The sequence below is a fragment of the Leptonychotes weddellii genome, chromosome 9 (genome assembly GCF_054177405.1).
Source record: "Leptonychotes weddellii isolate Sample4059 chromosome 9, ASM5417740v2, whole genome shotgun sequence".
NCBI lineage: Eukaryota > Metazoa > Chordata > Mammalia > Carnivora > Phocidae > Leptonychotes > Leptonychotes weddellii.
The window spans coordinates 53,011,898-53,036,742 of NC_138377.1; the positions used below are offsets into that span (position 1 = coordinate 53,011,898).

A 24,845-nucleotide genomic window follows, 5' to 3' on the forward strand; every position below is an offset into this window, starting at 1 on the left:
CTGCCTTCATTGTAAAAACAAGGATGAAAAATGATAGCTTAATTTTTAGAAAGAGAATAGAAACTCACCAGATAAAAAAGTATTTTTTTACAACGTAGACAAAAATTATAACATAACGTTTCAAAATGAACTAGAAAAAAATTGCTAAGGGAGCAATTGCCTTTAAGAAAAAATAAATCAGGGCGCCTGGGTGGCTCAGTTGGTTAAGCGACTGCCTTCAGCTCAGGTCATGATCCTGGAGTCCAGGGATCGAGTCCCACATCGGGCTACCTGCTCAGCAGGGAGTCTGCTTCTCCCTCTCCTGCTCCTCCCTCTTGTGCTCTCTTTCTCTCTCACTCTCTCTCTCAAATAAATAAATAAAATCTTTAAAAAAAAAAAAGAAAAAATAAATTAGAAATGAAGGATCTCAGAAATGAGGCAGCCAGGAAGGTAAGACATGGAAATGAGATGAAACTAGAAAAAAAAATTTATTTTTTAAAAACCTGACCTATAAGGTCCACAGGGGATAATAGAGATTTCAGAGAACAAAGGAAAGATTTAGAGGAGAGATGTGAAAAAGGCAAAGAAAATGAAATAAAAACTAAGAGATATAAAACATGAGAAAAATAATTGGTATATAGAAGTCAAAGGGCATCTTATATATAATAATTGGCATTTATTCCCAATGAAGAGAATAATGAAACAAAAAATTTTTATACTAAATTCAACAAAACTTTTCTGAAATCTACATATTGAAAATGCACACTGTGTACTTTAAAACTGACTCCAAATGGCCAACTCTGAGACATATCTTGGCAAAACTTTTTACTTAAAAAAAGAAATCTTTGGTTATCTTGACAAAAAGAAGTCACTGATAAAATAATGAAAATCAGGTTTCCATCAAAAAGATCATTTTTTGACACCAACATACAAAACCAGAAAATAGGGAAACAATACTTAAGACACTCAAGGAAAGAAAAAGTGACTCAGAATTTTAAACCCAGACAAGCTGCCTTAAGTTGTAAACACTGCAGGCAAACAGCTATGAACATAAAAAAGATTCAAGGAATATTGTTCTCATGAGCCCTTTCTCAGGACTCTGCTAGAAGACCAATTTCAGGCAACTAAGAAATGAGTGTTTGGGAGGGAAACTTTGGCAAAAAGCCTGGTGATGAGAACTGAATATACTTAACTGGAGAACTAAGACTAAAATGTGAAATAAGGGTAACAAAATAGTTTGCAAATATTAAGCCCTTTGGCAGTGGAGGAATAATGAAACTCACAACAAAATGGGAGAAGAGAGACAGAGTAGAAGGCTGGTGCCAGCTGACACTGTAAGCTTATACACATTTAAGAATAAAAATATAATTTTTTTAAAGAGAAAGAATACTATTAACTAAAATCAACAAATGAATGAGAGGGAAGAGTAAGGGAAGAAGAGATTAAATGGCAATTTTATTGTTGTTCGTAATAGAGAAACTAAAGAAATAAGGAACTAAGAGTATAAAGGTGTTTTTATAAAGGTAATCACTAAAGCAAAACTGTAAACCTACTTACCTTTGAAAATAATTAAAGTAGACCACAGAATAAAATATATCAAATACGTGTACAAAGGAAATATGACATTAAATAGCAGAACTAAGATCAACCATGCCAAAATTTTATTATTATTATTATTAAAAGCTGAGTATTTTCAAATTGTCATCTAAAGCAAAATCTAACTCTATGCTGTATAAAAGAGATACAAACCTGAAATAAAGGATTCTGAACTGAAAATAAAGGGAAGGGCAAAGGAATATCAGGCAAAAGCAAACCAAATGAAATCAGAGGTTATGATCTTCATATCAGAATTTATTCCTAAGACCATTTTAAAGAAACAGAGGGCATTTGAAATGCATTCACAATTCATATGTAATGCGTATGAATATCTGTATAAAATAATAATGTGGCAGCAATTTTCATAAAGTAGAAATTACAAGAGATGTAAAGAAAACACTAATTTTAAGGTACTTACACCTTTTTCACTCCAAAATAAACCAAATGAAAAACAAGTGTGGATATAGGCTAAATTAAAAACATAACTTATAAGCTAGATCTTATATGGATATTTTTAACTCTATATCCTTATAGTAGAAATTCTTTTTTGAAAAGGCTCCTGGAGCATTTTTTTTTTAAGTTGGCATATACAAGACCACATTAAAACTCAATAAACTCCAAAATTAGAAAATATAAAAGCCCTTCCACCTGGACATTTTAAGTGTCCTATTAATTTATTCTTTAGTCCAAGGGGAAATAACATTTCAGGTGTAACGTTTTAGGAAAAAAACAAACAAACATTACAGACCGAAATACATAGGATACTGCTAGAAGCAGTACTTAGGGAAATGGCCTAACCTTGACAACTCATCACAGTATAAATTAAAGGGTGACAATAAGTGAAACTTCTGACTCAGAGACAGGCAAAGAACAAGATAAGTTGAAAATAAAGAACAAAAGAGTGAATATAAATAAAAAGTTAAAATTGTGTTTGAATTATGTAAGTGCATTACAGTGCAAATAAAATAAATTCAAAATATAAAAAATATCATCTAATAACCCAATACTTTCATTTCAGACATTCTAAAATGATTAAGATGTTATAAAACCAGAACTGACATCCTTATCACCTCACTCCCAGTCAAATGCTCATGTGACTAAAATTTAGGAAAGGTAGCAATTAAGATGAGTTAGATAATCACATCAGTGTAAAAGAGTCTTGAAGGAAGTCTGAGATTTGTCTAAGTGGGGGCAGAGAGAGGATTCTAGGCCAGAAGCTGGCAATAATGGACAGCAAGGCAATGGCCCACATTTGGGGAAAGTCCAGAACAATGTTTACTGGACAAGTGTTGAATGGTTGATGATAATGAGGAGAATAAATCCATAGAGATGTGAACATGTAATAAATAATCACAAACATTCTTATGAAAGAGAACTTTTTAAAAAAGAGCTAATGAATGATTAGCCTGTGATGTAAGGATTGCTTTTTGAAATTCTATATAACAAAGAAAGCATTTAGTATCAAAAATAAAATGTTAAGGAAAACTCATTACCTGAGAAAACTGCCTATGGTGAAAATAGATATTTCCTGCATTAAAGTAAGCCAGTGAATACGTGGGGTTTAGAGAAATTGCTGCTTGATAGTCTTTCATTGCATTTTGTTGTTGACCCATAAACTCGTTAATCACACCACGATTTGTCAAGAATTCTGCTGTAGTATTGATCTGCAATATAATAGTATGAGTATTTAGCATCTGGGAACAGTATGTATCTCCAATTTCATGTCTGTAAAAATGAATGTTATGAAATCTACTTGTGGGAAATGAGTAATTTTATAGTGCAGGTGAAACCCCATTAGAGCAAATATTTTGAGAAAGGACTCGGTATGAAGTTGATTCAGTGTCAACCCTTTGTTGATTTGGTTGCAATAAAACAAATAATCTTAGTGCTTTACTCAGTTCCTTTCCAAAGGATAGACATGGTTGGCAGGAAGCTTATTTGTTTGACTCCGTTACACTGGAGAATAAATTAAATAGTTAACATGCTTATTTGTCCAAGTAGTAGCAATTATCTTTCAGTTCTTTCCTTTTTTCGCATCTCAAAGTTTACAAAATCTGCCCATTTCTACAGAAACAGAATCCAAAAGCTATAAGAAAAGAAAATTTTCTGTCACTGTATACAAAACCTGAGGGTTTTATTTGCCATTTAACTACAGAAGAATCTAGGGATTTGTATTGTTCTTTCTTTAGTTCCTTTGAACCCAGAACTTTTTTTTATGTTTTGCATTCATTTTTTATGACAAAATAATATTGATGTCCCATGAAACTATAAATTGCATTTACTGAAAGGAATCAACATTTATCATGAGTTTATATTTTGGATTTTAAATGTAGTTCAGTTATAAAATTGGCAAGACATAAAAACTCTTCAGGAATCTCTTGGGAAAAAAAAATATATATATAATTTTCCCTACAAGTTACTTTAAAAAGTTACAGAGAGGGGTGCCTGGGTGGCTCAGTCGTTAAGCGTCTGCCTTCGGCTTCGGCTCAGGTCATGATCCCAGGGTCCTGGGTCCAGCCCCGCATTGGGCTCCCTGCTCTGCAGGAAGCGTGCTTCTCCCTCTCTCACTCCCCCTGCTTGTGTTTCCTCTCTCACTGTGTCTCTCTCTGTCAAATAAATAACTAAAATCTTAAAAAAAAAAAAAAAGTTACAGAGAAGATACATGACCCTATTCATTAATGGTGTTAATTGATGCTAATGATAATATCATCTAAGTGGATTTTTACCTTTATGGCAGCATTAATATCTTGAATTGCAGCAAAATTATCACCCATCTGAAGACAGACCACAGCTCTTCCTTCATAGGCTAAGTAGCATTTTGGATCAACTTCTGTGGCAATGGTAAAGTGATTCCAAGCTTTCTGGAATTTTCCTTGGGCCTAAAAAAATTTTTCATTTACTTGAAGTAGGAAATTGTCCATAACATGACAAATGTTTATGGTTCTAACTTAATCAAATAAAGCCTTTAGTAAGGGTAAATTTATATTGTGCTAAATCTAAGCTATTTTAAACAAGGAAGTAGACTGTACTCTGAGTGCATTCAATTGACTAAATTACCTCTGAGTATTTATGCTAACATTTTAATTAATTAAAACAAATCTAATTGTCAGAGTCATCTCTTATGCCAGTCTTGGACAACATACAATCATGGCCACCATATGAAACACCAAAACTTCTGACAATCATCACCACAAAGTTTATACTGAACTCCACACACACAGGCAGAGATTGTATTTATTGCCTGGCATTGAATCTTCAGTTATACATAATATATATATATATATATATAATGAACATAATAAAATAAATGCGTTGAATAAATAAGAGAACAAACTAATAGTGTGAGACCTATTTTGATAAATTGTACCAGCATCTGGCATTTTAGGGTCATTATACATATTCCACGGAAAATGCATTCAAATCTACCAAGTTTTTGTTTATACAAACCTTAGCACCAACTGGAAAACAAGAAAAAAGTTAGGAGAGGGGCACTGTTAATTGAAAGGTATCTGAATATTTCGTAGAGAAGACCAGCTAGCAACTAAATACATCATCAGTGTAAGGTAGTGAGTTGATAAATCCACTGAGTCCAGAGTCTGTCCTTTATTTGCATAGGCTAAAAATCCAACTTGCCAGAATCTCAGAAGGTGAGAAGCTGACTCACATTAACCAAACTGAGCCCAGTGACTCTTGCATAAAACTAATAAGATAACTACACACTGTTCTTTAACTGGCAAATCTTCTCCCTCTGGGCAAATTATGCGAAAATCAACACTGTCATAACAAATTCATTGGAGAAACAAGGAATATAAGAATATTAAGCTGCAAACAGCCTCACAATGGGATATCTGTCATCTGTTCCTGAAATCTGTTTTAGCTAACCTCGCTATCCCTAGTGCGAGGCACATAGTAGGAAAATCTGTTAAGTATTTGTTGAACAAATGGTTACTCTTTCCCTTGGGCAGAACTTGGATGAACCTCTCTCTCTTTTCTCAGTCCTTTCTTTCCTGATTCAATCCTTCTTCCTACTGATGTGTTTCTCAATCTTCTTTCAGGTTGATACATACCAAGTAAGATCTTCATAAAACAAAAATCTGATGTTGTTGCTTCGGTTAATTATATTAACATTTGTAACTGGCCCGCAAGGCCTTCACCTCCAGTCATTTTCCAATTCTCTAGCCTGTCCTACAACACTCACTTCTTATCATAACACTCCATCCACTTGGGCCCTCTGTCTCTTTCACAAGACTTTCTAAAGGGTTGTTCACTATGTCCTAGCTTCAACTCTTAACTGACTGATTACTAGTCTTTCACACTCAATTTAAATGTTAATTTCTCAAAAATTCCTTTCTTACCCCTTAAACAAATCTAGGTTTCCTTGTTATAAATTGTCCTAAAACCCATCCTTTTCCTTTGTATCACGAGTATAATTAAATAACTATTCCTATGGTTGCTTGATACTCATCTCTTTATTAGGTAGTAAACTCTACAGAAGAATCAAGTATATTTGGTTCACTGCTGTATCCCTAGGTCTAGAGCATTTCTTCTCCTATATTAGGGGCTCAGTAAAATGCCTACTGAATGCAATGAATGATGATGCTAACACATTTCATTGTACTGCAGTCAGCTCTTGCAGCTTTGGGAGTCATCCTGTCTCTTCAAGTTGACTGTAAATTTCTACTGTGATCCAATGATGGCTAATTTAGTCTCAAAGGGAAATCTTATTTCCCTTATTAATGAGTTCTTGGGCATATCCCACTATAACCACCAATCCTAACAATCACCTCCAATATTATTAATATTATTAGATCAGCCAAACTCATTTTCAAATTTTAAAAAATCAACTTTAATTGCAGATTATTAATAAGAATTTCTGCAGATTATGGTAATTTGAACACATTTTTTGCCCATTCTCTAAAATTTTGAATATTAAAAAAAAGAAGAAAATTTAAAATCGCTCCGTTCCTCTTCATGGAAAATATAGCACACTTAGCACTGTATTCCAAGAATGTCACTACATATTTATTAGTGCAAATAGGTTGGTGAGTGCATAGGTCAGGTCAGAGTGTTCCAGAAATCACTCAGAGACCTGCTTGGTAACAGACAGAGTAACACTCTCCCATTTTGCTGAAAAGACAAACACCTGGTCTCTTGCCTTCCCAGTATGGGCTCATTGCCATTTGGAAGATGACTTAAATCCCTATACAGTGGTTGTCTGATCCACTGCATGACTAAAGTCCACTTCAAAACTTTCGTACACTGTTTATTCTCTCTAGCTTGTCATTAATTCAACAGGACAATACCTATGGGGCCCAAGTATAAGTTAGTGAAACAAACGTTAGCCACATTCTTATATGTGAAACTCATCAGGCACATTTCAAAAGTTGTATGTAAGAGTGGGGGTAAGGTAAGGCGGGGTACACGCATTAAGGAAACTCAGGTTCAAAGGGTCCACATCTCACTAGTAGGCCAGGTCCCTGGGTGTGGTCCACAGGTAAGCTCCCTGGAACTAATAAACCCCTCCAGAAGCTCTGCTCTGGATACTGATAGTAAGGGAAAGGTAAAATGTACATGACCAAAGAAATAACATATATCCCAATCACCAGTAAAGGGCTAAATATAGTCTTTCCCTTGTCCAAAAGGTGCTTTTATGGGTTAACATGTTGTTATATGTTACCTGCAAATTATAGCCAAGGCTAATTCTGGCTTTTATATATGTTGGATTAATGTGCAACGCTTTCAGAAAGTCCTTCTGTGCTTGTTTGGTGGCTTTCTCATGACCATATTCCATGTAAGAATTTCCCCGTCCAACATAAGCATCCAGAAAACAGGGATTAATTTTAAGAGCCCAGGTGAAGAAATCAACAGCTTCTTCAAACTCTTTATTTCTGAAAATAAATGAAAATATTGATCCTTTCTGGTGAATTTTCTAAGTCCTTTTCTATATATAATTTTTTTCTTTTTTATTGTTATGTTAATCACCATACATTACATCATTAGTTTTTGATGTAGTGTTCCATGATTCATTGTTTGTGCATAACACCCAATGCTCCATGCAGAACGTGCCCTCTTTAATACCCATCACCAGGCTAACCCATCCTCCCACCCCCCTGCCCTCTAGAACCCTCAATTTGTTTTTCAGATAATTTATTCATGAAGATTTGCATTGACCCTTACAAAAAAAAACTTTTCATTTTTATTATCCATCATAGGAAGTAAGTTCATATAACCTAAGAAAGTCTGACAGGATCTTTGAAGATTTTGGTGAAAGGAAAAAGGGAGGTAAGAGCCATTTTTATAACAGAATATGTTGGGATGATATTTTAGAGTTCTTTTTTCAGAACTATAAATGTCTGAATGGCATTCCTGAACTTGTTTTTAACAGCTATCAGTGGCCAATACAGAAAAACATATGCTATTATTGATGAAATACGCTATTAAAACAGATTAAAATAAATATATTTCTGTATTTAATATTTCCTTATACAATGAAAGGAACCAAATGTTTATCACACGGGAGGCTTTACTTCAGATCTTTTATAAAGGCAAACGCTTTTTGTGGATACCAGGAAAGGAGAAAAGAGAAAAGTTAAAATGCATTTGATTTATTAACTTGTGAATAGATGTGACCGAATGGTAACTCTATCTCTCATCCTTAATTATTCTCTTGTGGTGGGGTGAGGGCTAGAGAACGAATCAGATATTTGTTCATGGGCGGAGAGAGTCACTTTTCCATTTTATATGTGTATCTGATAACTACATTCAGTCTCAACAGACACGGAGAACATCTAGGATCTTTTCTAAAAACTAGAACAAGGGAGCTAACATTGAGTAACTGCTTACTTACCAGGTACTGTGCTAAATGCTTTACCTCTGCTATTTCACTCAGTCCTTCCAACAATTCCTAAGCTAGTTATAATTTTCTACATTTTATAGGTTAAAAGAAAATGGCTCAGAAAAAGTTTGCACACAGTAAATAACACAGTAAACGGCATAGTGAGGCTCAGCAGTGTCCATATCTAGGATTCAGACTCAGGTAAACCATAACTCCAAACTTCATGCTTTTCCACACAGTCATTTGTACCTCACATTCTTCACCTTTACCATACCTGCTGCAGTTGGCACACAAGATTTGATATCTCAACAGGGTAGTCAGAAGGAAGGAGTGAAGCTCAGACCTAAACCTGAATGTGCAGATTAATACTAATTTTTCAAAGTTGTTATGAGAAACAAATGAGCACGCATGAAAACCATTTAGCAAAGAAACTCTCAATAAAGATTATCATCTTCTTCCCATCCTCGCCATCACTTCTCAAAAAGGTTTCAAAATTTAATAAGATGCATCACTACTTTGCTAATTTTTCCTTTATAAAATACATGGAAACAAGGGAAACTGTTCTAGAGACTGTCATCTCCTAGATATTATGCAGGAATATCTCTTAAAGTAGTGTTTCCCAAACTTCAGCCCCTCCTTGGTGACAATTGCCCTATGTTCTACCTACGCTATCATTTACTGAATATTTTTCTCTAAGTCAAATCACTGTTCTACTTAACTCAATTTATTTCAAAAGACAACTTAATTTCAATCCCATAAATAGAAAATTAATATTTCATACCATAAACAGAAAGCAACCATAACAATAAACAACTATTGGAGTTGGATACTACAGTAGTCTGCAGAAAACTGAACCTGAGGACTGGACTTCAATTTCTCGCAATGTGATTGAATATTTTTTAATGCCTAAGCCATGAAGAATAATTGAGGTGATTATGATATTTACTCCATGTTTTGGCAAACACTACCCAAAGGTGGTGCATCAAGTGTTCAGCCTGAAGATTGTGCAAGAATCCGCAGTGAATCCAGGAACGCTTGGCTTCTGATAATTCAAACAGGCGGAAAGTGAACATTCACATATACGAGGCAGTTTATCTACCAAATTCTCTGTGGATTGTTACTAAGAAAACACAGGTTTACTTCCCTCAGTAGCTTACAGTGAAATTGTGCTTCTCTCCTGATAACTGGCACTATTGGAGAGGTGAGAGTTTGCTAAATAAGGGTAATAAGGCCTGAGGTTGTGTTCTGTTTACAGAGATCTTTTCCTCTGTACCTCTCAATCCCTTTCACCTATTTTCCCCTTTCCCCACCCCTGTCCTCGCTGGCAACCACCAACCTGTTCTCTGTATTGATGAGCCTGTTTCTGTTTTTGTTTGCTCATTTGTTTTGTTTGTTCAATTTCCACATTTAAGTGAAATCATACAGTTTTTGCCTTTCTCTGATCTATTGCACTTAGCATAATACCCTCTAGGTCCATTATGTTGTTGCAAATGGCAAGATCTCATTCTTTTTTATGGCTGAGTAATTCCATTGTGTGCATGCACGGGCACACGTGCGCACGCTTGTGTGTGTGTGTGTGTGTGTGTGCCCTATCTTTATCCATTCATCTGTCCAAGGGCACTTATGTTACTTCCATATCTTGGCTGTTATAAATAATGCCACAATAAACACACAGTTGCATAGATCTTTTCCAATTAGTATTTTTGTTTTCTTTGGGTAAATTAATGGAATTACTGGATCATACAGTATTTCTATTTTTAATTTTTTAAGGACACTCCTTAATGTTTTCCACACTGGTTGCACCAATTTATATTCTCAACAGTGTACCACAAAGGTTCCCTTTTCTCCACATCCTCACCAACACTTGCTATTTCTTGTCTTTTTGGTACTAGCTATTCTGACTGGTGTGAGGTGATTTCTCCTTGTGGTTTTAATTTGCATTTCCCTGATGATCAGTGATGTCGAGCATCTTTTCATGTACCTGTTGCCATCTGTATGTTTTCTTTGGAAAAATGTCTATACAGGTTCTCTGCCCATTTTAGTCTAATTATTTGGGGGGGGTTGGTGTTGAGTTGTATAAATTCTTTATATATTTTAGATATTAACCCCTTATCAGATATATCATTGCAAATATCTTCTCCCATTCATTCTCCCATTCTCTGCCTTTTCTTTTTGTTCATGGTTTCTTTTGCTGTGCAAAACTTTTTATTTTGGTGTATTCCCAATAGTTTGTTTTTGCCTTTGTTTCCCTTGCCTGAGGAGACATATCCAAAAAAAAATGTCACTAAGGCTGGTGTCCAGGAGATTACTGCCTATGTTTTCTTTTGGGACTTTCATGTTTCAGGTCTCACATTTAGGTTTTAATCCATTTGAAGTTCCTTTCTGTGTATGTGTAAGAAAGCAGTCCAGTTTCATTCTTCTGCATGTAGCTGTCTGGTTTTTCCAACAGCATTTATGAGAATCTGTCTCAAAAAGAGACTGTCTTTCCCCCCATTGTATATTCTTGCCTCTTTTGTAGTAGATCAATTGATCATACAAACATGAGTTTCTTTCTGGGTTCTCTATCCTGTTTCATTGATCTATGTGTCTATTTCTGTGCTAGTACCATACTGTTTTGATCACTACAGCTTTGTAGTATAGTTTGAAATCTGGAGCTGTGATACCTCCAGCTTTGTTCATCTTTCTCAAGATTGCTTTGCATAACAAATTCTTTATCAAGATTAGACAGTAATAATTCTATATAAAATGCATTTAGCTGATAGGCTGTTGTGCTCAGTATTTCTATCTATGGGTAACAGCAAACTATTTACTTATGATGCATACCTATGGTGATTATGTAAACTGAAATTTCCACAGCAATCTCAGGTCTCTCATAGTTTTCTCATAAATCATTGAAATACTTCTAGTATATTAACATCCATTTGCATCATACACATTGCCCCACTCATACCCAGAAAGAAATTAAAAATCCTTTGTAAGAACATACACCAATATATGGTTTATAAAATACAATCTCACCTTTTGTATAAACTAACCAATTTTAAAAGAAAAAACGAAGCAATAAATTGAAGCTATTTTTCTATACCTATCTAGTTACCATCACTAAAGTTTTTTGTTGTTGTTGTTGTTTAATTTTAGTTAATACACAGTGCAATATTGGTTTCTGGAGTAGAATTCAGTGGTTCCTCACTTCCATACAACACCCACTGCTCATCACAAGTGCCCTCCTTAATACTCATCACCCATCTAGCCCATCCCCCACCCACCTCCCTCCATCAAGCCTCACTTTGTTCTCTATCATAAGAGTCTCTTATGGTTTGTTTCTCTCTCCCCTTTTTTCCCCCTTCCCATATGTTCATCTGGTTTGTTTCTTAAATTCCACATATGAGTGAGAGCATATGGTATTTGTCTTTCTCTGACTGACTTATTTTGCTTAGCATAATACACTCTAGCTCCATACATGTCATGCAAATGGCAAGATTTCATCTTTTTGATGGCTGAGTAATATTCCATTGTATATTTATATATACCCCCTCTTCTTTATCCATTCATCAGTTGATAGACAAATGGACTCTCTCCATAGTTTAGCTATTTTTGATAATGCTGCTGTAAACATTGGGGTGCATGTACCCCTTCGAATCTGTATTTTTGTACCCTTTGGGTAAATACCTAGTAGTGCAATTGCTGGATCATAGGGTAGTTCTATTTTAACTTTTTGAGGAACTTCCATACTGTTCTCCAGAGTGGCTACACCAGTTTGCATTCCCACCAACAGTTCAAGAGGGTTCCCCTTTCTCTACATCCCTGCAAAATCTGTTGTTTCTTGTGTTGTTAATTTTAGCCATTCTGACCTGTGTGAGGTGGTGTCTCATCGTGGTTTTGATTTGTATTTCCCTGATGATGAGTAATGTTGAGCATCTTCTCATGTGTCTGTTAACCATCCGGATGTCTTTTTTGGAAAAGCGTCTATTCATGTCTTCTGCCCATTTCTCGACTGGATTATTTTTTCTTTGGGTGTTGAGTTCGATAAGTTCTTTATAGATTTTGGATAGTAACCCTTTATCAGATATGTCATTTGCAAACATCTTCTCCCATTCCATAGGCTGCCTCTTAGTTTTGTTGATTGTTTCCTTTGCTGTGCAGAAGCTTTTTATCTTGATGACGTCCCAATAGTCCATTTTTGCTTTTTTGTTTCCCTTGCCTCCAGCGACATGTCTAGTAAGAAGTTGCTATGGCCAAGGTCAGAAAGGTTTATGCCTGTGTTCTTCTCTAGGATTTTGATGGATTCTTGTCTCACATGTAGGTCTTTCCTCCATTTTGAATTTATTTTTGTGTATGGTATAAGAAAGTGGCCCAGTTTTATTCTTCTGCATGTTGCTGTCCAGTTTTCCCCATACCATTTGTTGAACAGACTGTCCTTTTTCCACTGGATATTCTTACCTGCTTTGTCCAGATTAGTTGACCATAGAGTTGTGGGACCATTTCTGGGTTATCTGTTCTGTTCCATTGATCTATGTGTCTGTTTTTGTGCCAGTACCATACTGTCTTGATGACTACAGCTTTGTACTATAGCCTGAAATCAGGAATTGCGATGATTCCAGTTTTTTCTTTTTCAAAATTCCTTTGGCTATTTGGAATCTTTTGTGGTTCCAAACAAATTTTCGGATTGTTTGTTCTAGCTCTTTGAAAAATGTTGGTGGTATTTTGATAGGGATTGCATTAAATGTGTAGATTGCTTTGGGTAGTATAGGCATTTTAGCAATGTTTGTTCTTCCAATCCATGAGCACAGAATGCTTTTCCATTTCTTTGTGTCCTCTTCAATTTCTTCATACGTGCTTTGTAGCTTTCAGAGTACAGATCTTTTACCTCTTTAGTTAGGTTTATTCCTAGGTATCTTATTGGTTTTGGTGCAATTGCAAATGGGATCGATTCCTTGATTCCTTTTTCTGCTGCTTTATTATTGGTGCATAGAAATGCAACTGATTTCTGTGCATTGATTTTATATCCTGCAACTTTGCTGAATTCATGTATGAGTTCTAGCAATTTTGGGGTGGATTCTTTTGGGTTTTCCACATAAAGTGTCATGTCATCTGCAGATCGTGAGAGTTTGACTTCTTCTTTGCCAATTTGAATGCCTTGTATTTCTTTTTGTTGTCTGATTGCTGAGGCTAGGACTTCTAGTACTATGTTGAACACCAGTGGTGAGAGTGGGCATGCTGTCATGTTCCTGATCTTAGGAGGAAAGCTCTCAGTTTTTCCCCATTGAGAATGATATTTGCTGTGGGCTTTTTATAGATGGCTTTTATGATATTGAGGTATATTCCCTCTATCCCTACACTGTGGAGAGTTTTAATCAAGAGAGGATGCTGTATTTTGTCAAATGTTTTTTTCTGCATCAATTGAGAAGATCATATGTCTTTTGTCCTTTCTTTTATTAATGTGATATATCACATTGATTGATTTACAAATGTTGAACCACCCTTGCAGCCCAGGAATAAGTTCCACTTGGTCATGGTGAATAATCCTTTTCATGTACTATTGGATCCTATTGGCTAGTATCCTGGTGAGTAAATTTTGGCATCCATCTTCATCAGGGATATTGGTCTGTAATTCTCCTTTTTGATGGGGTCTTTGTCTGGTTTTGGGATCAAGGTAATGCTGGCCTCATAGAATGAGTTTGGACGTTTTCCTTCCATTTCTATTTTTTGAAACAGCTTCAGAAGAATAGGTATTAACTCTTCTTTAAATGTTTGGTAGAATTCTCCTGGGAAGCCATCTGGCCCTGGACTCTTGTTTTTTGGGAGGTTTTTGATTACTACTTCAATTTCCTTGCTCGTTATGGGTCTGTTCAGATTTTCAAACAGTTTTGGTAGTTTATAAGTTTCCAAGAATGCATCCATTTCTTCCAGATTGCCTAATTTGTTGGCATATAGTTGTTCATAATATGTCCTTAAAATTGTTTGTATTTCCTTGGTGTTGGTCATGATCTCTCCTCTTTCATTCATGACTTTATTAATTTGGGTCCTTTCTCATTTCTTTTTGATAAGTCTGGCTAGGAGTTTATCGATCTTATTAATTCTTCCAAAGAATTCTTTCAGACCATGCTTTCGGTCCTGGGATTCTGCCCCACTTTGCCACCTGAACACTTTAAGCCAGGCACATCCTCCATGGCAGTGGACTACTAAAAGTTCAGATTTTACACTCCATGGCTTCTAATACTTTGTGGTAGCCTCTGTAAGCAGGCTCCCTCCCCACCAATGTATCCAGAGCTATATCTCCCCCAAGTCAACTCCATGTCTCCTACCTTCCAAAGGTGGTCACTTTTCTACTTGTAGACTTGCAGTTTTTGTTTTTTTTTGTAGACCGCTGATTGATTTCTTGGGTGTTTAGAATGACTTGATAACTATCAAGCTGTGTTCAAGGGAAGAGACAAGCTTAGGATCCCCCTACTCCTCTGCCATCTTAACTCTTTTATCAGCACTAAAGTTTAATGAGAACCTAATCCATTCAGACTAACTAAATAATTATTAAACCTTAAAGTTAGAAAGAGACCTTGAAAGACACCTAGCAAGCTCTTCAAAGCTGACAATGACTAAAAATCAAGCCCAGAGGAGGTGACATTGTCAAAACCAGAGACTTCCCAGCCCCCTGTACAAATAGAAGAAAAAGAAAAAGAAAAGAAAGAAACAGATACCACTATAGAAATAGCAATCTCATTTTTTTGAATATGTATATATCACACAATATCCTAGATTGAAGCTCTTTTTTTTTTTTTTTAAGATTTTATTTATTTATTTGACAGAGAGAGACACAGCGAGAGAGGGAACACAAGCAGGGGGAGTGGGAGAGGGAGAGCAGGCTCCACGCAGAGCAGGGAGCCCAATGTGGGACTCGATCCCAGGACCCTGGGATCATGACCTGAGCCGAAGGCAGATGCTTAACCGACTGAGCCACCCAGGCGCCCCTAGATTGAAGCTCTTGTTTAATAATCACATGGCAGTTAAACAACAGAAGAATGTGGTAAAGTATCTATGTTATATCAGGATACATATTCAGCAAGACATAAATTGTTAAGCATCAATTACAAATATAAAAGTATATTAAATTAGTTTTTCTAAAATAAAATGTTTCTATAAATCTAAAATAATATGATCACTGAGGAAGGTGCATGATTTTCATCGCAGTGTCCATAACTATGGACCATGTGCTAAGTGTGGCAGCGAGACCACAGACACAAAGGCCCACTGCATTTTCCAAATTAATCACATACGTGACCAGATGTGCCCTACTGAGTTGTACAAATAAATCATAAATACCTCCCAAAACTAAAGAATGTGGCTTGCAGAGTCAAAGATTCAAAAATATTTTGTGCAAATATAAGAATAGTAAAATAGATATTCGGGGGTAAAAAGTGGATAGGACACGTAACTCTGAGTAAATCAGGCTCTCCGTCTGTGGCATTTTTTTTTTTTTCATCTAAAGGTGGCTTTCTCAAAGAGATCTAAAAATTAACTCTACCATAACACTCTTAGTGACCAAACTGGACAAGAAGTAGGATATTCAGCCTAAGGAATGTTGTCTCCTAGCAACCACAAGAGTGAGAGCCAGAGATATACAAAGGCATACTTCAAAAGTCTGCAACCCCATGAGTTCAAAGATCAAAGTCCTAAAATTTAAAGATTTATTCCTTTTCTTGAATTTTCTAAATGGGAGAATTTTTACTTTCCCCACTATAAGACATCAATAATGAATCTCAGTACTTAGAAACCAAGCTGCTGTGGTGTATTTATGTTATAGCTTACCTTGAAAAGCAAAAATACTTTTCCTGAAATAAATATAACCAATCACCAAACATTCCTTATTGTTAAATTCAGTAAAACTCAAAACACATGGAATTGGGACTGTGAGTTATCAGGGCTTTACTGTTGATTTAAATTCTACTTTTATTAAAGGACAATAGAGATTCCAGTCGGCTGATGAAAGTTGGGTTATTTGGAATTGCAAAGCAGTATCAGCTTAAGGAGGCTCTGCCATATAGACCCAGTGATTACATCTCATAAAAGAGATCAGGAACTGACACACAGAGAACTTTATTGTCTTTAATAGTTGCTAAACATAGGAATGAGGTTGACAGAAATTTTGCAGTCTTTTTTTTTTTTAATTTTAAGAGAATACAATGACCTCAGACATTTTTGGTCTGCGCTCTCCCACCAAAACAAACATGTCAGTCATCATTATTCCATCTCTTTTTAAGAATGACAATTACCTAAAGAGATGAATTGTACAAAGGTTCCTGGATTAACATAGACAACAGTGTGACTATGTTTTGCTTTCTATATAAAATTAGATGTCTGAGACCAGTTTAGGTTTTTTACCTCAATGACACCTTTCACAAGTACCAGTTATTATATTACTATGTTCATAAAATAAAAAGTCTGACTCTCATAGGAAAATGTAGCTATGTCCTAAAAGGGAAAAAAAGAATGCTTATTTCCTAAATAATTCAAACTATGTACTATTCTCTAAATTTGATGTTTACACAGCCTAGCCTACATAACTAATGAACATCCAAATTTCTCCTCCTATTAATTGCTGTTGTTTCATGAAAAATAATGCTGTAAACTATTACTTAATCAAATGTATCTTATCCTACCTTAAAATCTTCATGTGCTGAATCTCTATGCTTTTAAAAGCAAAATAACCAGAAATTAATTTTTAGATGCCAAATGTATATATAGAAACGTAAACCCTATAGTTAACAAAATCTATCTACTCTAATATTATCTGAGTAAATTTTAAACTGATCATCATCTGTACTTGAGCCTATTCTTTTCTCCGCTTCTATAACTTACTTTTTTTTCTTTTTTAAGTAGGCTTCACACCCAGCTGGGCGTGGAGCCCAACACAGGGCTCAAACTCACAACCCTGAGATCAAGGGTCAGGATGCTTAATTGACTGAGCCACCAGATGCCCCATTACTTATTTTTATAATAACCCCAGAAATAGGTAATAATATTTTAAGTAATATGTTTTTTGTAGATTTTATTGTATTTTGTGGATATTTACTGGTATTGTTGTAATTAGTTTTAGATTTAGAACTATGTTTTATAAATGCAAAATTTTCTTGAAAATATATTATGTTTTGAAATCACTCTCTCTTCCAGGAAACAGGCTTTTTAAAAGTTAGTTCCATTTTATGAACAAAATTAATGAATTTGATTTTGTTCTTAGCTATTTCAAGCTATGCATGATTTTATTCTCTATATTACCAAGGACCTTTCCAGTAAATGGGCTTGTATCAAATGGGTACCCCAATGCCATGATGCAGGTATTTTCTTGAATATTTAATGACACATTCAGGTGTGCTCCCCATTTCTTTACAGGGAATCTTTGTGTCTCTCCCCATTTTTGTACTCTGTTAGTTCCACAACATTTTCCTCTGTTTCTTCTATTCTTCTATCATTATAAATGTGATGGTTCTACCCGCTCTCACATCAACATAAATTGCACTCCATACCTGTGATGGCACATGGCGGTGGCTTGACAAAGGCTCACATTAGTCTTGCTTATCAGTGCAGCTTGTTTAAAATCCTGAAAGAGTTTTATAAGTTTTTGTTAATTTTGCAACATCATCTTTTGTGCTTTCTTAAACTTCCTTCTAACTTTGATTCTATCATGAATATATTTAACACAAGCATTAAAATATACATCTTCCTAAGACTTTATTTTTCCTTTTAGTATCACAGCTAGTGAGAATGCATGGAGCATAGCTGAAAACTCACTCAGAATCTTATGCTACTGGTCTCCCCTCTTCTTGTGGCTTTGCCCCGCTCTGTGTAATGAGATATTTCATTTGCTTTCATTTTATTGTTTTTTCCCCAGCACACACCACCAGAGACTTCCCCATCTAGATAGAAATGGAAATTCAGGGGCACCTGGGTGGCTCAGTCGTTAAGCGTCTGCCTTCGGCTCAGGTCATGATCCCGGGGTCCTGGGATCGAGCCCCACATCGGGCTCCCCGGTCCGCGGGAAGCCTGCTTCTCCCTCTCCCACTCCCCCTGCTTGTGTTCCCTCTCTCGCTGTGTCTCTCTCTGTCAAATAAACAAAATCTTTAAAAAAAAAAAAGAAAGAAAGAAAGAAATGGAAACTCACTTGGAGAGAAGCTTTGACATTACATGTCATAGGACACATAGGTACCTAGGTCCAGGGAAAGCGTATAACTGAGCCTTTTGGTGTGGATTAGCTCAGGCTGCTCCTACCTTTGGAGTCCACACTTCTGGGAAGTGTGTTGTTTTGTCCAGGGATCCTAGAAGCTCCTGGGAGAGAACAATGTAGACTCTAACCCCAAGATTTTGAGTTAGAGAAGTCAACTAAGATAGACCGGAATGGCCCAGGGGAAGAGGTTGTTAAGAGAATTACAAGTGCTAAGCCTGCAAAATGTCCTGACTTTGTGGCCCTAACACTCACTGTCCTCCCTTAGGCACTGGAGAGGAGCCAACCTTCATAGATGGTCTCCCTCTCCTTCTCCTTCTCCCTTCCCCTTTCCTTCTCTTCTCCCCTCTTTCTTCCACAAACCTTCCCAGGCTGTGCCACAGGGAGGAAGCTGGCTCTCTTGTGCGGGTAGGATGAGTTTTCTGCAACTACTGGCTGGAAGAGGGAGCAGTAGGGTCAAATGAGCACCCTGGGATCCTACTGGGGGAGGAAGGTATTAGTCACATAGACCTATCTGTGAATGCAGACTCCCCATTTAGATTCCTAGAATATATTTTGATATTAAATGGAAATATTTGGGAGACAATAAAAAAGTTATTGTCTACTCACATACAATCTAATCAGATATGCTGCCAGCTAACTCCCCTAAAAGAATTGTCTAGCTAAAATAGAAGCAAATTTACAAGTATGAGATTTGTTACAAACATTCTTATTAATTTGAAGAGTTGTGGGAAGTGACCACAAACTTACAAGATTGAGAATACCAAGTTTCATTTTGTAATCAGATACAATTTACAAATGTCAACTTGACTTTATATACACAACCATTATTATGCTATATGGTAATTAGGCCTTAATTATCAGCAATAGACATAAATGATGACTTAGCATTACTTAGAATAAAGCTAACAGAATTTTTATGATTTTTCTTATCTGCATGAATCTTTTCTCTGATATGGAGATCCTAAATAATAAACCACACGCAGTCACTCATATACAAAGCAAAATCCCAACTCCCATTCCCTCCACTGATGAATTTATTTGTACAGACCTTCACCCACACTGTCTCACTTTCTGTGTCAGAGAGTGGGCTCTTGACTTTATTCCTTCCTCTCTCCTCTGGAAACTTGCTCCATCATAGTCCTGCTGCTTTCTGTATCTTTAATCGTTGGCTCACTGCTCTGCCCTAATGTGCCTTCCTTCAATCCTCCCTCCCCAAAATCTACACATGGCCTTCTCATTCTAGTTTTTGTCATTACCAATCTCCTTGAAAGTATGGTCAACACTCACAGCGGCCATGTCCCCATATCCCCTCAACTCATTATTCTTGTTTAATAAGGCCAATTTTATTTTATAATTTGTAAACTGCCTCTGAAGGCATTTGTTGTCTATTTTTATTCTTATCCAAAGTAACCTTTATATACAATGCATAGGATCTAATAAAACTAGAAAATGTGCAAAGCTTATAGTGACCCCCCACCTCCCTTCTTGCTCCCCCTCTCCTTACCCAAGTCCACTCCCCAAGGATAATTGTTTTTACAGCTTGCTGGGTTTTGTTCTGCTATCTACCTTCAAATTTCTAAATAACATGAGTATTGTATCATGTTTGACTTCTGACATAGGCTAATATTTAGCTATCTTACACCATCACTCCATGTACTTCCTCTTTTGCCACCATCCCATACACCTATGGGCAATGCATTTGTTTGTTTTAGTCTCTGTTTCACTTCCCTCAAGTGTAGGATCCTTGGCTACCCATTCATTTTTAAGTTTGAGGTATTAAAATCTCGAGTGGTAGTTTTTGGTGCCCTCAACAGCTCTTCTCCACTATCTTTAACTTTGTGGAATTAATACCTTTTTATTCCTTTACTGTTTTCCTGGTAGGTTTTCAAGAGGACAAAGAGATAAATAAATGTTCTCAATCCAACCAGCTTAACCATTAACTTCCTAAACAATGTCAGTCTAAATGTTGCATTCTAGTTCCTGGTCAACGTGTTCCTATGAAGGTAGGACATACAACTTTCAATTAATTAATGGGTTTTCAGTATTTCTCCTACTTAACCACACTATTTATCAATCACTCCCACTAAAAAAATTTCCCTAGATAGGTTTTAAGACTCTGCTTTCCTTGGTTGTTTATCTAGCCCTCTTATTATTAAGTCTTACATTCTTTCACTGGTTCTTCCTCAACCTGCATCTTTTTTTTTTTAATTTAATGCTTCAAATTAGTATTTTTTACTTTACATTGAGAAAAAAATCTTTTTTTAATTTTTAATTAGTGTTTGCAGGGCATGCTTTTTTTCTTAGCCTTTTACTTTTATCTATCTATATCATTATATTTAAAGTATGTTTCCTACAGCCAGAATATAGCTAGGGCTTTTTTTTTTTTTAAGATTTATTTATTTATTTGAGAGAGAGGGATGTGGGGAGGGGTAGAGGGAGAGGGAGAGAGAGTCTTAAGCAGACTCCATGCTAAGCGTGGAACCTGACTCGGGGCTCAATTTCACAACCCTGAGATCAAGACCTGAGCTGAAACCGAGTCAAGCACTTAACTGTGCTACTCAGGCACCCCTATAGTTAGGGCTTTTTAAAAATTCCAATCTGACCTCCTCATTATTTTAATTGGTATATTTTGACCATTTCTATTTAATGTAAATACTAATAGGGTTAGATTTAGGTCTAAATTTTATTTTTTGTTTTCTGCTGGTTTCCTCTGTTTTCCCTTTCCAGACTTATTTTGAGTTATTTTTATTTTTTTAAAAAATTCCATTTTAATCAATCTATGGTCTTTTTGACTAAGGAGGCCACATTTGGGCAGAAATCTGAAAGGAAAGGAGGGTATGGACCACACACAGATCAGTGGGAAGAGTGTTCTATGCTTAGGGAATAGCTTGAATGACGACTCTGAGGCAGGAAGAGAGCCTGGCATTTCCAAGGAATAGCAAAAGGCCAGAGTGGGGTGACCTGAGTGAAGAAAAGAAGAACATTTGACAATGAAGGCAGATCAGTGGACAACAGTCAGATCATGTAGGGTCTTGGCTGGCATAGTCAAGAATTCAGATTTTATTCTAGATGTTACGGGAAGCCAATGGAAGGTTTTAAGCAAAGGAATAACTCGATCCTCTTTATGTTTTTAAGAGGTCTCCCTGGCTGCTGTGTAAAGAACAGCATGCAGAGGAACAAGAGCAAATGCAGAGAGGCCAGTTAAGAAGCTACTACAGTAGTCCCGGGGAGAGATGGTTGAGGCTTGAATTAGGAGGATAGCAGTGGCAAAAATGAGAAGTGATGAATTCAAAATATGCTTTGATGGTAGAGCTGACTGGACTTGCTCGTGATTTAGATGTGGGGTAAAGAAAGGGAAGGGTTAATAATGATTCCCACTAGACCATGAGCTCCTCTGTCTTAGTGATCTCCATGACTTTATGGCCAATGCCAGGTACTTGCCTTGTGAGAAAGAACATAGGATTTGGAATCAAGAAAGATCTGAGTTCAAATCTTGCCCCACTACTTCCTAGCTGAAAGATTTTGTTAAGTACTAAGTGGTATTTACTTGTTAGATAACACAGGCCCTGTATTTAATTCTCCAACAGCTGAGGTCTTTTGCTCCCAAGCCCCATTTTCCTCACTTGTTCCACCCCAACACTGTGGCCCAGAGTTCCATAGCTTACTTACTTGCTTACTTGCCTACTCCAAACAAAGTTCTCTAGCTTCTCCTACCTGAGGGAATTCTGAATGGTATAACAACACCAAAACCTAAAGGAGTTCAACTCTTGAAATTACATTTCATCATAGTGTAAGACACTCCTTAATAATAAGTATTTCTGTGGGGGCAGAATCTCAAAAGATAACTCCAGGGCACAGAAAAATAATAAAAGCCATCTCTAAAAGTGAAAAAAATGAGGGAACACTCACTACATAATATTCTGTCATCATTCCTCAGAAACACAAAAGCAAAACTACCATTATTTAACTGCATACTTGAAAATGCTATTTGATTTTTGCTTCATATTTCCTAATCTTAATTCCAAAATTAACTTAAAATAGATGATACAAATAAGATAAAAATGAGAATGGTGAATTTTGTTTAATTTTAATTAATAACAATTACCAAAATACATTTTAGACAACCTGTTTTTCTTTTGATACACTGCAGATGCTATTTTATTGCAATTCTGAGTGTCTGTTTCCACTATCTTAAAAGTCTATTCCCAGTAGCCTATTTTGAGCAGCCATTTTCTGCCCTATGCAAAACAGATTTATTTTGATATATTTTCAATGGGGAATGAGGAAAATTTTGAATGAGGAAAAATTAGCACTGAGCAGCAAAATAAATCATTACACAAATCATTTTATTTACCAAATAATTGAGTTTTATGTGTAGCTAAGATACTCCCTGGGAGAAGGTGGGTGTATTGACATTTCATCAAATCAGAAACACTTTTCTATATATTAGCTGTAATCAAAACAGAGTAAAAATACACATTTTTTGGCAAAGATTCTATTATTCATTCGAAGTACTTCAATACAATTCTTGCTAAGGTTGTTACTGCTCATTAATACGGCCATTTGATACCAAGAAAAAATTGTTCACTAGTTTTCTGAAAAGAATGTGCAAAATCAAGTGGGTTCATTTTTACAAGTAAACAGGAAGGTTTACCTCCAATGCGAAACTATACTGGTCTAGCTCTATGTAGATGAGTCCACGATTAATGAAAGTGTTTAATGTCACAGTTTCTCCAGCATCAAGAAGAAGCACAATTCCATAATCTATTAATGCCTGAAAACAAAATAATCACTTACAACCTAGATTTAACTCTTTAGAGCCTTACCACATTGACTATGAACAAATGTGTTTATGACCAAACTAGGACCTAACATGGATTCTTTAATTTGACTTACGTTTATGACCAAAAATAATCATTCAGATTTAAAGGGTCCCATTAACTAAATATTACAAACACTATTATGTTTTAATAAATGGTCCACACTGTGCTCACCTTTCACATGTTATCTTTGGATCATCTTAAGCATTTTTATTGTATATGGTTTGGAAGGGGAGTGGTGCAATACCCTTCCCCCACTCAGTAGTTTCACCAAATGACTGTTGACATTAAAGCAGAGCACTTGCTACCTTTTAAAATTTAATTTCTTTTTAGTGTTTTATTATTTTTACCACTGAAACCCTGAAACCTAAGTTTTATGGAGGCAGAGCTTATCTATTTTGTTCACCATTGTAAAGCAAATAACTAGCTCAGTGCCTGCCTATAATAGGCAGTAGATAAATTTTTGTTGAATGAATAAATCATGAATCAATTAAAATGAATTTTAATACACTAACAAATAAGCACTCGTTGGAAAATTACTTCAAAATATTTTGAGGGGCGCCTGGGTGGCTCAGTCATTGAGCGTCTGCCTTCGGCTCACGTCATGATCCCAGGGTCCTGGGATCCAGCCCCGCATCGGGCTCCCTGCTCAACGGGAAGCCTGCTTCTCCCTCTCCCACTCCCCCTGCTTGTGTTCCCTCTCTCGCTGTGTCTCTGTCAAATGGATAAAATCTTAAAAAAAAAAAAAAAAAACACTAGAATGTTTGCAATTTTCCTGTCACAGAATCCCAGAATGTAAAACTTGTAAGATGCCTTAGAGATCTACTAAGCAGCTGAATATGTGACTCAAGAGGAAACAAAAGGTGGGAAATGAGATGTCCTGAAGGTCAATGAGCACGATTTGGATCATGCCTCTGTTATTATTACTACCTCTTCAATCTTGGGGAAATTACTTAACACTAAGCCTCAGTTTCCTCATCTATAAAATTGGAATATTAATAACTTATCATATTGTTGTAAAAGTCCCCTTAAAAATATTTTGATTGTATGTTGGTAAAGCATTTAGCTCAGTGCTTGTTACCCAATAAGCCCTAAGTAAGTGGTAACTGTTATTTATATTAAAATGAGGTGGTAGGAAGCAGAATTCACCTTTTCTTAATTTTTTATGAAAGCATATCTTGGAAGAATGCCTAAGTGCATTTTCTGCACAAAGGTACTTGGGTTTTCTCACTCCAGTGATGGCAGGAATGCTGAGAAACAGGTGGAGGGAGACAAAAAGGGAGGAGGTGACACTGTTAAATGACATCCGGTCCACATGCTGGAGGTCAACTGGTTTTACAAAGCCACATAAAGACTGTTAACCAGAAGCAAACAAACCTGTGAACACCAATACAGGTTT

At 36.1% G+C, this 24,845-nt stretch overlaps 1 protein-coding gene across 2 annotated transcripts in view; it reads right to left on the bottom strand.

Moving 5' to 3' along the window:
* TTC6 (tetratricopeptide repeat domain 6) overlaps positions 1–24,845 on the bottom strand; it is a 180,551-nt gene that overhangs the window by 5,272 nt on the left and 150,434 nt on the right. For both annotated transcript variants that reach the window (XM_081829680.1, XM_081829681.1), the window contains 5 exons: positions 23,281–23,400; positions 17,929–18,002; positions 7,253–7,463; positions 4,302–4,454; positions 3,069–3,239 (listed from right to left, as the gene is read on the bottom strand). In XM_081829680.1, the coding sequence (XP_081685806.1) occupies positions 3,069–3,239; positions 4,302–4,454; positions 7,253–7,463; positions 17,929–18,002; positions 23,281–23,400 (729 nt within the window). The remainder of the gene's footprint in view (positions 1–3,068; positions 3,240–4,301; positions 4,455–7,252; positions 7,464–17,928; positions 18,003–23,280; positions 23,401–24,845) is intronic.